Below are 14,919 nucleotides of genomic sequence, written 5' to 3' on the forward strand. Positions count from 1 at the left end.
TTATTATTATTATTATTTTTTGGGCTATAGGTCAAATTTTGAATATATGTTGGCAAAATAAATTTGAATCGGTTAGTAACTTAATATTTTTTGAGAGAGAATTTCAACATATGACGTCCGCTCCTGATGATTGCTCTTTATTAGATCTCTTATATAACCAGCAGAGACTTTACCAGTTGAGCTAACTGGAACTCACGTTAGTAACTTAATATTAATAATGCAATAAATAAAAATAAACCAAAATCTAAGTTTATATTGTAATTGTGTAGTTTAGATGAAGCAAAGAAACATGTAGGCTCTAGCTTGTCCTTAATATATAATTTTGGAGGACCGCCGGTACTTGATCCAATACTGACAATAAAACGATGGTTGGTCTTATTACGAGTTAATAATAAGATTAGGATTCCTCTCATCAAAAAACTTTTGAACTTCCAACACCGACAGTCAAGTCCTTTCCCAGACGGTTTCTCAAAAAAAAAAAAAGTCCTTTCCCAGACGCGTTTTCTTTTCTCTCTCTGCGTGTCTGTCTGTCTGTCTGTCTGTCTGTCTCTCTCTCCATAGAAGAAGAAGAAGAAGAAGAAGAAGAGGAAGAAGAATAGAATAAAAATCTATTGCAGTTTGCAGAAGCATCAGCACCTGATTCCTAATTAGAAAAATTTAATACCCCCATTAAATCGTTGATTAATTATTATTTATTGATTTCACCTTTATTATCTTATCCTCTCAATTCTCTTCTCATCCAGAATAAATTCTTTTTTTTTTTTTTTTTCAAAAAAATTGTTGATCAAAAAGTGGAAGTGGAAGTGGCAGTGGGCAACCAAATTTGTTGAAAATGATGGTGCTGTTTCTATGGTTGATGGTGTTCGTTGTTGGGTTTGCGGTTGGGGCGCTGACCATTTTGGGCGCAGAAGCAGTTGGAGTGTATGTCTTCATAAACCGTTTGAATAAGAAGAACCTTAAAAAACAAGCTCAGATATCACAACACTCATCCCGCGACCTTGATCTCCTCCAATCTCTCCATTTTGCTTCTAACAAAAAGGTTGGTACATCTTTCTTTCTTTCTTTCTTTCTTTATACATATAAATGTATTTTCTGGTCAGAATTGGTGGGTGACCCTTTCATTTCTTTTGTTATGCTATCTATGCTTTGATGTCAAGTAAAGAACATATATGAAAAAATTAGTACGAAATAAACAAACCCTTTACTCTACTAAACTATAATTTGGGAACTATTTTCTGCCTAATGTTTTTTTTTTTTTTTTTATTAGTTTAAGCTAAAAGTAATGGTTAAGGCTTCGCTTTTAACAAAACCATTATAACAGGTTGATAGTACTATCATGTGGTACCATTGAATACTAATATGCTGATATAACTGATGGTTAATTGTACTATCGAATTATCAAAAAAAGAAAAAGAAAATCTGACTGTGGTTTTGAAAGTGCAATTGTTTATCAAGTATGATTCTTTGTACCCTACGTTTGTGTGTTATTTATATTTTTGAAGCTGGTGTTTGTCTGTAGGGAGCAGTATGGGTTCTGGAATCAGAAAAGGTTTCAAAAAATTTGCTGGACAAAGGACCAAAGGAGCAAAAGAGAAAGAAAGATTTCTTGGAGGTTTCCCCTGTTAAAAAGTACGCAAAAATCAAGGACCGAAAACTTATTCTGGTTGAATCGGATGGTTCCCAAATTGCTATTGAGCTTAAGGGATGCATAGTTGAAGCTGTTTCAGCAACAAGCTTATCTTCAAGAAAATGGTAGTATGGCCTTTTCCAGATCTCCTCTTTTGGGTGATATGCATGATTTTCTTGGCATAGGTTAACATTTGTTAGTATCTGTTGATGGGAAATGCTTTCAATTCTTTGGGTGAAGTTCAACCTTCTGTTTTACCCGATACACGGTTCTGGTGGGTTGGGTCGTGTATCCATGGTATGCTCCCTAGGGGTGCATCCAAAGGGCCTGGGTAAGGTTCCACGCATAAAAAAAAAAAGTTTGAACCTTCTGTTTCTTTCAAAAGAGGAAGGGGTGGCAAGGACTCCTCGCTTGTACCCTCATTAAGTTTGATTTTGATTTCTGTGATTTCTGCTAATTATTCATGCTTTTTCAAAGTTCTAAAAGTAAAATGAGAATCCATGCCAGCTGCTAAATCGCAATATCATGCACAACATGCTTTTTCAATCATTGTCTTTTGGAAGGTTGGCATAGGGTTATTGCATAACATGCCCCTTTATCCAAGATGTGATTGGATTGTAAGTTTCACCTCCTACGCACAATTGATATCTGTTAATAGGCTACTTTTATGATCCAAGTGTCCCACATGGCTTAAGTGCAAGCTTAACTATGTGTATATAAGCTCTTGGGCACTCTCTCCTTGTAAACCGTTTTTCTATCAGCCATAGTAAATATACCTGTTTTTCTAGAGATGTGACTTGCCACAATTTTTCTAAGAATTATGTGAACGTTAGAGCGTTCCTAGTTCTAAGTATGCGGATTTTTCTTCCTTGTAAAAGATGATCCAATGGAGTAGCCGAGTAGGGATATTAATATTATTTGATGGAAATTTTGACACTGATTCAACAAATTACTTAGATTAATGCTGTTGATGATAAAATTTATAGAAATAATTATTTTTCTTTTTTGTTTGAAGTTTTCTCATCAAGTTTTAAAGTTCTGTAATTAATTGATATCTATAACCTATTGCTTTCAAGCATCATGGATCCAGCTTGTTAAATATTTCTTATATTCTGGTTCTTTGCAGTTACTTTTGCTTGTACTGATTAAGAAATATATCTCTAGTTGTTAACAACTATCTCATCACTCTGTTGCATAAAACCCATATTTTTCTTTGTGATTTCAAGAAGCACTACTTAGTTTTTAGGATATAGGCAGAGATCATCTATTTTAAAACCCTTAAAATTTCTAGTTATGCTACATGGTCAAGGATTAAATGAGAACATTCTTTTGATAAATATGATAGAATTTAAACCTAGCATTCATTCCACGATGATTGCTGATTGCTCTATACCATTAAGCTAAAGACACTGATGAGTTTCTTTTTAGTGTAGTAGGGATTTGATCTAAAGTCCCTTATACAACAATAAGAGACTTTACTTGTGGAACTAATTGGAACCCATGATTAAATGAGAACGTTTTATAATCTTGAAACCGGTACCTTATCCCTATTTAATTTTTTTGTACAAATCTTATGATTTGTGCTGCAGACGTATTTATATGACAACTAAGAATACAATTTCTTGATTTCATCATCAAGGTTGGATAAATGGAGTTGTTTCTGTGCCTATTTGAATATGAATTTTTCTTTGGAAATGCTTATGATCATGTTTCATAATTCTACCCTTTTCAGATTAATAATGAATATTAGATCACTCAAGACAAATTTAATAAATTAATTGTTGGTGCCCTTATGCCTTGAGTCAACTTTTTTTAGGTCATACTAGAGAGGCTCATTGTAATTGTTTTGGAATGTATAATGTCTGTATGCATGAGACATGAAAGATGGTTGCGCCTTGCTGATTTACATGACCCTTGTTTGGTCTGTAGGAACTCTCTGGTTTCAGGGATGTCATTTTGGAAATTAATTTTCCTTCGTATATTTGGAACATAAAAAGTTGTGACTTGTCATTTTACTTATAATGGCATTGCAATACAAAATAGTTGTGTAAACATAAATTGTCATGGATCTTGTTTATGGTATGGAAAAAGAGAAATCCTCCTTTTCTTATCATTTTCTTATGGGTATTACAGGGCCAAAAGGTTTCCCATAAAATTGGAAAGCAAGAGCTCGGTAATTTACAATGGAAGTAAAACTTTGTACTTTTATCTTGAGACTTCTTGGGAGAAGGAATCATGGTGTAAGGCCCTCCGTCTAGCTTCATGTGACAAGAAAGAAAGACTTGATTGGTTTTCCAAGTTGCAGAAGGAGTTTCATAATTACTTAACAAACATAAATGCAGAATATCCTTCATTTATGAAACCCTCGATAGGGTTCTCTTCTGAGACAGTAGATCGGACAAATAGGCCTGATGGAACTTCCTCAAAGGTTAGGCTATTTTTGAAGAAAATTGCAAAGAAGACTCGGGTTGGTCAAGAAAATAAGCCAACTTTGTCTTCATTATCAGGCCATGTAGAGAGAAGGGAAAGTGAGAAAATTCGTCCGTTCCAAGAGACAGTATCAGCCACTGGCTTGGTGAATGGTGCTCCATCAGTAAAGGGATCTAATAGTGAAGAAAATATGGTTGAATCATCATCATTATCAACAATTTCAGATTCTGGAAGCCAAAGTCATATTTCTGTCATCTCTGACGTAGATTCTGATGACAAGTTTTGTAATGATGAGGGCACACTCTGTTGGAATTTGTTAATTTCACGGTTCTTTTTTGATTTGAAAAGCAATTCAGAGATGAAAAAATCCATACAATCACGGGTTCAGGTCTATTCTATTCCTTTACTATGTATTTTTTCATTTTATTTGTTTGTGGTCATCATGAAGAACATATACTGTGTATTGGGGTAGGTAGACATGGTTTTGTTTCATTGCCCTTCTTATCCTCAATCTGCAGAAACTTTTGTAAATTAGTTCTCTAAGATTTTATTTTTTATTTTTTATTTTTTATTTATTTTTTAATAAGGGATAAACATACCTAAAATTTCAGGAATCAGAAAAGGAAAAAAATGATTTGAGGCTTCGTTGTGACATGTGATATATTTTAATTTTCTTTAAAGATTGAACTACAAATTACTCTTAGTTTCATGGACCCGGGCTCTCAGTTGGATTTAACTAGACTCACCAGATTGAACCACATCTATTCCTCCTGATTTTGGAAGTGTGATGAAAGATAGAAAATAATAAGGCTAAAGAGTTGATAATATTATTGTATACATGTAATTGTGGAAATTTATTTGCTTTCCATATCATATGATTTAATCTTTAAAAAGAAAAAAAAAAGGGTGCATTTTACTAGTGTTTGTTGTGGTTTTTGCTATAATTTTTTTTTTTTGCTGAATTGGTTTTTTGCTATTTGATATGATAGAGAACACTTTCCAATATGAGAACCCCCAGTTACATAGGTGATGTCATCTGCACTGACATCGATCTTGGGAATCTCCCACCTCATATTCATGGCATGAGGATTCTTCCAATGGACATGAATGAGGTATGGATGTTAGAAGTTGACATTGAATACTCTGGTGGCGCAGTATTAGACATTGAAACAAGACTTGAAGTTCATGAATTAGATTTACAGAAGGGCGTAGTGGATTCAGATACAGGATCAGGCTCTGTTGGGGATGTGTCATCAGATCTTCTTGAAGGTTTCGAGTATTTTGGAAAGCAGTTGAATCTTTCTGAAGGAACAGTAGATGAGCGAAAGGAGGAAGGTGATCCTAGTTCTGGTTAAATATTGGACTATTAGTATTTTCTATTCTCCTATTCTTTTGGAATTTCAATGCACATAATGTTGCCTTAAGTTTGAAATTTGGAGAGATTGAATGGTTCTAGCAATATAAGTTTTATAATACATTATTTATGAAGTAATTAGTTGTATCCATGAGTTGCACCTCTTGGGTAGAATGTGGTTTTATTGATGTAAACTTGTCTATCTTAATTGCATCATTATGTTAGTGTATTGTATTGTTGTAGCAAAGCTTATAAGTGGGAATTTTGCCTGTTTATTTTTAAATGTAAGTTCTCAAGGTTTGTAGGCTGTAGCATTATTTTCAACGTTTTAAGTTGGTTGCAGATAAAGGACTTGAGAAAAAGAAGAGTATGCTGTTATGTTTATTTGGGCTTTCATGAAAAACTTAATATCTCCTCCCTTTGAGTCACATCTATCCTATCTTGTCTTGTATTTGATACTTATACTCAGCATCATTTTTAACCATTAGATAAGTTTCAAGCTTTCATCCATAGTTTTATGCAGTGCTTGTGTCACAACTTAGGACATGTTTGGTAGACTGTAATAGGTGCTGTAATGTAATAATTATTCCTATGGTTTAGGAATAGAGTGAAGTTTTGGCAAGACCTGTGGTGTGGAGAGACATCTCTTGCTGTTAGATATCTGGACTTGTTCAGATTTTGCAGGAATAAGGATGCCAGTGTGGCTGAGCTTATGATGTCCACCAATGGTGTCCTCTTTTGGATGTGAGATTCGTTAGGGGTGTGCATGCTCGGGATCTAGAGGCTATGTTTGACTTCATGGAAACCATTTATGGTTCTCCTATAAGGGGGCTAGGTGAGGATAAAATGTGTTGGATTCCTAGCAAAGTTAAGGGTTTCTTGGTTAGTGATTATTATAGAATTTTAGCTGGCACCACTTTCTATGGGTTTCCTTGGAAAATTATTTGGAAGCAGAAGATTCCCTCTAGAGTAGCTTTCTTTGTTTGGATTGTTGCCTTAGGAAAATACTTGACGATTGATAATTTACGTAAAAGGAAGGTGTGGATTTTGGATTGGTGCTACATGTGTAAGAGAAATGGTGAATCGGTTGACCATCTATTCCTTCATTGTCCTTTTGCTACGGATCTATGTTCTATGGTTTTGGGTCTTTTTGGAGTAACTTGGGTTATGCCGCACACTGTTTTGGGGTTGTTATGGTGTTGGCAAGGCAGCTTTGGTCGTCATCGAAATGGTTATGTTTGGTTTATCATTTCTCATTGCTTATTGTGGTGTCTTTGGAGGGAGAGGAATAGTAGATGTTTTGAAGATACTGAGAGATCTATTCCGAACCTTAAGCTTCTCTTTTTTAGAACTTTAAGGGATTGGTTGTTTGCTTTGCAAAATAAATCTTTCCCTTCTTTTATTGATTTCCTAGACTCTTGCAATTTTTGTATTTGATTTCTTTTCCCTTGTTCACTCCCTGTGCACTAGGGTGTTCCTTTTTTATCAATATATCTTATTACTTATCAAAAAAAAAAAAAAAATTATTCCTATGGTTTAGTTATTCTTTAGTTTGGTTATGTTTTTGTTACAAGGAATAATAATTTCTTATGAATAGTTATTCTTCAAAATGAGGAATAACTATTCATCTTTAAAAGATTGTATTAGCTATTCCTTAGTAAGAGCAATAATTTCAAAACTTAATATATTTCCAAATAAACAAACTTTCCATATACCTCTAACAATTATAAAAATAAAAAATCATGAAAAATAACGCATATCTCTCTTAAATTTAAAAATAACAATTTTTAAGGAGATATAATTGTATGAATAAGAAATTTCCTAAAATAAATGTTAAGTTTCATTCTAATGTTATAACTCACAACCAAATTAATGAATAAGTTTAGTTATTACATTACAACACATTTTATTCCTAGTAATAAAGATTACAATTCCTATCGTAATTCTCATTCAGTGTACTAAATGTACTCTTACACTTCAGAAAAAAAAAAAAAAAAAAGATAATATGCAGTTCTCATCATAAATTGAGAGACAAGTAGCAATCATTTAACAGTAAACTGGTTCAAGACATCTTTATGATAAACAATGCTAATTCAAATTTTATGTTTTTATTTTTTGGCAGATGGATTAAAAAGCGGCAAGAGCACTGTACCAGCATCAACTCAAGGTTCCAGGTGGAAGTCTATTCTGAGTGCTATTGCTAGACAGGTTTCACAGGTTTGTAGACATCTTATCATGGAGTTAATCATCCAGGTTTTAAAGTTCAATAATTAGTATATCTTTTTCCCTTCTCAATATAGGTAATGTAGGAAAAATTAGGGATTTTTTGTTTAGTTGCGGTGGGTTTAGGGTTAGGAAAGAAGAAGAATTATAGAGAAGGAGAGAGAAACAGCAAAGGCCAACATGCCTATGCCTATAGCTCAAAACGCTCAATTTTATTAATCAACTCATTCTACTCCTTGAATACATTGAGCACCATATATATATAAAAGACTCTTGTACTACTAGTAATAGGGTTCCTACTACTATTAGGACTACTAATAATACCTAATAAATACTAACTTGGACCCAAAGTAAATAAACCCTAAGATACTTAAAACCCTAGAAGATTCTAGACTCAACTAAATTACCAAAATACCCTTAATTTGCAGGAATTACAGATTTGCCCCTCAATATAAAACTGACCATAACTTATAAAATAAAAACCCGAATTAAAAACTGTTTTAACCCTAAAAGACTTATACTTAGACCATTAATAGGGCACGACTTTCACTTCAATTGGACTTCACACAAGGACCCAATAAAATAATTCTTGAATAGGTGAATTTGCAAAGTGATAGCTTTAATCGTCCATGACTCCATCAATTGGTCTCTCTTTATTGGTACTGGGACATTATCTCAACATCATTTAGTATTTATGAAGAACTCAAACATGCTAAAAATTATATCAAGATTTTGTAAATTTGGGCGAGTTAGCATTTTCTCATTGGTTTTGATTATTAAAAATAGGTTGGCCTAAATAAAATACTGACTATAAGTTTTTCTGAGGGTTATCTTATGTGTTTTCTTGACTTGCATTCCATTCTCTTCCTAAACGCCACACTTCACAGGCACATGTACAAGCAAACACTCAAGAAGATTTTGTTTATATTAGTCTTAACTTATTATTTATCATTGAAGGTGCCTCTCTCTTTGGCCATAAGGGTAACATCCCTACGAGGAACGCTGCGGTTACATATAAAGCCACCTCCTTCTGATCAGCTATGGTATGCTTTTACATGTATGCCTAATATAGATTTTAACCTGGAGTCTTCTGTAGGAGAACACAAGATAACAAATGGCCATATTGCTTTATTCTTGGTCAATCGGCTAAAGGTATGGAGTTTGCTCTTGTCATTTATAAATATCCACATTTTTGGTACAAAATTTATATGCATATTAAATCATTTTCTTTCCATTACTTGTATGGTTGATCTTACAAAGAAAGACAAATAAACATTTGGCCATACTACTTGTTGCTTGAACGTTTTTGTTGACTCATGGACATATTGTTGTGTATACTTAAATTGATGTAAAATAATGACCTCTCAAAAGGGGACTTGGTATTTGAGGAAACAAAAAATGATAGAACCTAGGAATCAAAACTTATGGTTGCTTGGAATCTTGCCTACCCTTGAAGAAAAAGGGTTCTCGTTATTCGCACGGGATTTGGCACCTCCACCTAAATTCTTGCCTACCCTCAAATCAATATTTTTTGACCCACCAAACTTGTCTTAATTACTAACTTCAACAACCACCACCATCCGAGAAGTACCTTCGCTAGGTTGAAGTCACGGTTTCCTAGATCTCTTAGCCAAGGTCTTACCTTGTAATTTTAAGGAAAGATCTCCTTGGTATACCTCCAAGATTGGTGGAGTAGCAACATCATAAAGGCAAAAGTAATGGGCCGTTTCCTAGCATATAACCCAGGTTTAAGCCTAACCCGGTGTAAGTTTGAGCTCTAGGTCTAGGTGGGGAATGTAAAGTTGGGAAGAATCTCACACAAATGCCTTGTGGCGAAAAATGAGACACTCCATGGTACTCCCACAGTTCCTAACCCGAAGAGGTATTGACATAGTAGGGTCATGCCTCAATTGCCAGGCTACTCTATGAGTGAGGTACAACTTGAAATGTAAATAGATACCTGTGTTCCCAGCTTCCTCTCTATCATGCTCACAAGTGACTTTGGTTTTGAAAACCATTAAACAGAAAGCTCATCCATCTCTGTCGCCACTTCTATTATCCTTTTCGCTAGACTGTGAATAGGGGAGACAATGTAGCCTCCAATGGCTTTGGATTAGGGGCTTGGATCAAACTCTTCAATTTTGTCAATGACTTTGTATAAATGACCTTGTTGCTTCCCTTTACTCTAGCCTCATGCTCTTAGTAGAACATAGAGGAACTCACCTTCTCTCTCACTGTTAGAACTATGCAGGCCTTTGGCTGGAGCATAGTGAGGACAATGTTCCTAAAAGAACATCTGTAGGAAACCTGAGTCACCATAAAAATCCAGCAAATAGAGACCTACAGATTGCAATACGTAGGAATGGAGCTGGTCTATAGATGTTGGTATAGAGAGAAGCCAAATATAAGGGTGCCAAGGGAACCCTCTCATGATGCCAACTTAACTTCCAAATGGAAGAGGTGGGAGAGCATAGGCAATTCTTTGGATGACTGGGAAATGCAGAGAGTGAAAGCATAGTGGCTATTAAGGCAAACAAGTGATGGGGGAATTGAAACATGGCCTTTTAGGCTGATTCTTAGATGACTCCCCAAAGAAATAGTGGATCCATGTCCAGAATTTAATCTGTATTGTGTAGGTTGGACACAGAAAACCCCCACCACATCCATGAATTCCCTGCTCTCCCTTGTGCTACTTGTAGCCTCACGAAGGAAGTTCAATTCATCTTGCTCGTCTTGCGTTATCTCTATATTCAGCATGTTTAGGGATCCAAAGACAGGAAATTGGGTTAACTCATTGACACCTTCCAAGAGGATGTTGAACTTGCCCTGCTGTGTAAAAAAAAAAAGGGTTTTTGGGTTCCAATAGCCAACTAGAAAGGAGAGGCCATTGATATCACTTTTGGGCATGGTATTGGAAGAAGAATTGATGGCTACATCAATGCCGGGCAGCTAGTGGCAATCAAGATTTGGGAATACTCTGAAATTGAGAAAATATATCTACATCAGGGCACCAGCCGTCGCTCAGCCGTGTGCAAGATATGAATTAGATGGGGGAGGATGGTAGTTCCCCTGAGGTTGTTATGGCAAAGGATGGACTCTTAACATTTTATATATCCAGGTTCCAGATGTTCATTGGTGTAAGTAAGAATATTGCATCATCTGTAGCAACCATTCCCGCTATTCTCTACGAAGATGATTATTTATTGTCAAAGAGACGAAGAAATAGATTAATCATTCCATTACAATTGATTCCATTTCGTCCAAGAGTAAGAGTTCCTCTAATTCTATGAACGCATATCTAACCTGGTGGGGCAATAATATGCAGGAAGACCACTGCTCACATTTTGAACTTTCTCTGCTCACCTTTTGAGTGAATGAACTCAATTATGCTTGCATAAGTTGCCATCGAAGGTGGAAAGGGGCTTGGCTTTGTTTCACAGAAAAAGGACTAAGGAAATTGAGTTTTCATAGTGGTGATGCTGGTGTTAGTTGACCTGGTTTATAAATAAATAAAAAAGTACAAATATATATATATATATATATATGTTTTGCAGTGGAATGAAAGGCATTGCAAAAAAGATATACCCCTTTCAAATCACCCTTGCCAAAGATCCTACTTCTACAATTGGTAGGCCACCGGGTTCTGCAAGCAGGGGGGGATCTAGAGCAAAGCCGGGGTTCTATTGCATAACCTAAAAATGCTATATAAGCACAGTACCAAAGTGGTTGTGGGAACGGGATGACTTTTTTTGGAGTAATTTGACAAAATTCCATTGCATCCAAATCGATCAATCATTCAACAAATATGGTAGATGAGCAATAGTGTTCGGTGGAGGTGTAGAGCTATAAGGAGTGAAACCCATACACACCGGCTAATGGAGGGTGGGATCGCATTCACTTGCTTGCACTGCAACTGGTATTTTTGTGATTGGTTTAATTGGTATTTTCTTTTATGGTTCATATTCCGGATTGGGTTCATCGCTGTAGTAATTGGATGAATGAGTCCTAAAAGTCTTTGATTCTTAGCATCTTAGGTGGTGGATAAGTCCGAGGACTCAGCAGCAGTGCAGAATTGAGTTTCTCGTCTGGTGAGTCTGATCTATAGTTATGGGGGAATACTTAGATAGGGAGAAGCCAGCTGAAGGAAGGGCGCTAACGCGCCCTTGCAATCTTTCTAAAGCAAGAAGCACCTTAATATTTTAATCATAGTAATGGTGCCTTAGCCTATCTAAACGTAAGGGGCCTTTTATGTACTTTGAGTTTTTCAACCAATTAATTTAACCTTTCTATTTTAATATGTATGAAATATTGATCACAGGAAATGGAATACTTAACTTATGAAAATAGAAGTGTGTATCATTGACCAGATGACCATCGCGAAGGATTCAATTCAGCCACAAGTTCCCCTACTAATACCTTGTTACGACTTCCTTTTTAACAGTTAGTTACTGGTCCGACTACCAAACTCTCTTTGCTCAATGAAAAGTGATGGTAGTCTACTCACATCGTCAAAGAAGATATCATGATGCTACCTTTTTCGAATGACGACAGTACAATGATTTCAATGTTACAATGCTAAGAGGGCATTGTGAGACAAAGGAAAGGAGTAGATTAGAAAAAGATCAGTCTGCATCAGGTCCAGTCTGCTGAACTGTTCAGGCCAAATACTGAAGAAAGCTTAAAAGTGCTGTTTGATGAGCCACATGGTATTAGGTAGTTGGTCAGGTAAAGGCTGACCAAGCCAATGATGTTTAGCTGGTCTTTTTGGATGATTACCCAAAGGCACTCTGCTCACTCTTCTTTATTGTGTAAAAAGCATATTTTGTAGCCAACTTGCCTTTTCTATTGATTTATGCAGATTGGATTAAAAACAATTTAGTTAGCCAAAACGATATAAAGGTTTGAGTAATTAAGACAAAACTTGCCGGCATAGGAGCCATTGACAGGAGTTTGAGAATTGGGAGAGATAATGGAAAATGGGAGTGAATGGTGGGAGAATTAGGTTGCAATTGAATGGAGTTACGACATTTTGAAGTTTGAATGAAATTATAAGTTTTTTTTTTTTTTGGTGGAGGGAACCGGAACACGAAGAGACTCGCATTTAATGAAGGTCATCATTACCTTGTTGATGATAGTTTTAGGAAAATGAACCTCCAGCCATTATGGTGGCCTGTGTCCCACCAAGTGTCTAGTCACAGTTTTTGAGGTATTGTGTGAATGCACACAAACTGCTGAACTAGATGTCCATGTGCAAAGGGCTAAATGTTTGAGATTGTCTGGCGTAACCTACTAACATGTCATTATTTGGAGACTAGCAACGTTGGGTACATTCAGCATAAATTATAATGGGCATACATTCAGCATAAAGTATAATGGCCACATCCAAACGAATGACCCTGAGCGGTATATGACGGAATGCAGAGTCCAACATCATCAAGAACATGCTTGGTTCTTCTATGAATGAGCTTACAATGATCACTGAGTCCCATTTCCTGCACACTGGATGGCAGGGGACCAGATCCTAGCAAAGATATGCATGCTAGCCTGACCTTGAACAAGAATCAAGACACCTCTTCCCTATGGTTAGGTTTGGCTTACAAAGGGAATGACATGAGGATAGTGGCTTGGAGTTATTATGGAAAAAATGGATGAGTTCACAGGGGAAACCATAACTGTGTATGGACCTTAATGGCAACTTACACAGTAATAGAAGCCCCTTGGTGCTAACTAGATTAATGAAAGAATGATCTTTATGCCATGTGACAATCATGCCTTTCCAGATCTGCTGACACTTGGAATTAAATCCTTAAAAAGTAATTATTTATAAAGTATTTCAAATTGTACTACTGCACATCATGGGGGACATTGGCTAGTATATATAAAGACTATTTCTTGTACTAGTAGAATTAGGACTGCTAGTTTGACTAGTAAACTAAAAATCTAAAAAAAGACTAACTTGGACTTGATGAAATTGCTAGAACTAGTACACAAATGTATGTGGTCCTGTGATCGTCCAAGCAAGAGGAGGTTATGAGTATTTCATCACCTTCACATATGATATATTTGATTATGTATACCTAATGCATTGGAAGTCTGAAGGCTTTGAAAGTTCAAAGAGTTTAGGGTGGAAGCCAAAAAGCAATTAGGAAAAATGCATAAAGCCCCTTCACTTTTGATTAAAGTTTAGTTTTGCTGAAATAACAAAATCAGGCAGAATGAACGAATAATGCTAATTTGCTTCTCATGCAGGCAGCAATTAAGGAAAGCCTAGTGCTTCCAAACAGTGAAAGTGTATGCATGCCCTGGATGATATCAGAAAAGGATGACTGGGTACCAAGGAAGGTTGCTCCATTCTTATGGCTTAACCAAGAAGTGAATAATGGCCCCACCACCGTGCGTGAATCAATCAGCTCCCACCCCAGTGAAGGAAAAACCAAGACTGAAGCTAGCAAGGGAACCTCTAGTGATCCCGAAAGTAAGCATCAAAAACCCAAGAGTCCTACATCCACCAGTGAATCCTCTGATGGATTAGCAATTTCGACAAGTTCCACTAATTTGTTATCACATAGCAGAACCCTTCAAGAATTGAGCACCCCTTTGCTGGGGAATGATGAACCACAAGAAAGTTGCAAGCAGGCAGAGGAATCGCCATCTAGCTCTATGATTTTATTTGAGAAACAGGACAGTACTACTGATGATGATGATTTGAAGCCAAGGAGAATGGGGAGAAGAGCAAGGATGTTTGATTTAGGGAAGAAGGTGGGTGAGAAATTTGAGGAAAAGAGGCGTCACATTGAAGAAAAGGGCAGGCACATTGTTGAGAAGATGCGAGGACCATGAAATAACCAGATCAAGGAGAGACTGCTCCTTGTAACTTATGGAATTGGCAGCAAATACCATTGTTCAATGGATGAATGTCAGGTATCAGGTATTTGTTGCTTTGATGGAAATTAGTTTCTAACATCCCTTGAATATAGAAGTTCCATCTATGATTCTTGCTTGCAGGACTAGGATTGTTGTATATGGATCCTGCAGATGTTTCAACTACTGATTAGGTCCTATTGTAATGCAGAATAAAATAGGAATATAGTAGAGAAATATTACATAAGCATATATGGCTTTACTTTGTAAGGAATAGATCTTTGACGTGAAATATGAATATACGTTCAGAGTTATTCCTCTCAAAAAATGACCTTCAATCTTATAGATCATTGAGACCTGCACTATATACCAAAACAAAGTTTCTTGTATTGTTGCATAACCATTTTAGGTCCTTTTGGCAGTC

The 14,919-nt window shown here is 36.1% G+C and overlaps 1 protein-coding gene across 2 annotated transcripts; it reads left to right on the forward strand.

Annotated features, from left to right (window-relative positions):
• Positions 1 to 534: 534 nt before the first annotated feature.
• LOC115965972 (testis-expressed protein 2-like) lies at positions 535 to 14,919 on the forward strand. 2 transcript variants are annotated; one of them, XM_031085302.1, is made up of 8 exons: positions 535 to 1,039; positions 1,520 to 1,752; positions 3,761 to 4,445; positions 5,047 to 5,392; positions 7,534 to 7,628; positions 8,592 to 8,786; positions 13,884 to 14,109; positions 14,207 to 14,319. In XM_031085302.1, exons 1-8 carry the CDS (start codon positions 833 to 835, stop codon positions 14,221 to 14,223), a joined length of 2,004 nt encoding a protein of 667 aa, XP_030941162.1. In that variant the 5' UTR covers positions 535 to 832; the 3' UTR covers positions 14,224 to 14,319. The 2 variants fall into 2 exon arrangements, with proteins under 2 accessions (XP_030941162.1, XP_030941161.1); XM_031085301.1 differs by having other exon boundaries at positions 13,884 to 14,919.

This window comes from Quercus lobata, chromosome 10 (genome assembly GCF_001633185.2).
Source record: "Quercus lobata isolate SW786 chromosome 10, ValleyOak3.0 Primary Assembly, whole genome shotgun sequence".
Taxonomy (NCBI): Eukaryota; Viridiplantae; Streptophyta; class Magnoliopsida; order Fagales; family Fagaceae; genus Quercus; species Quercus lobata.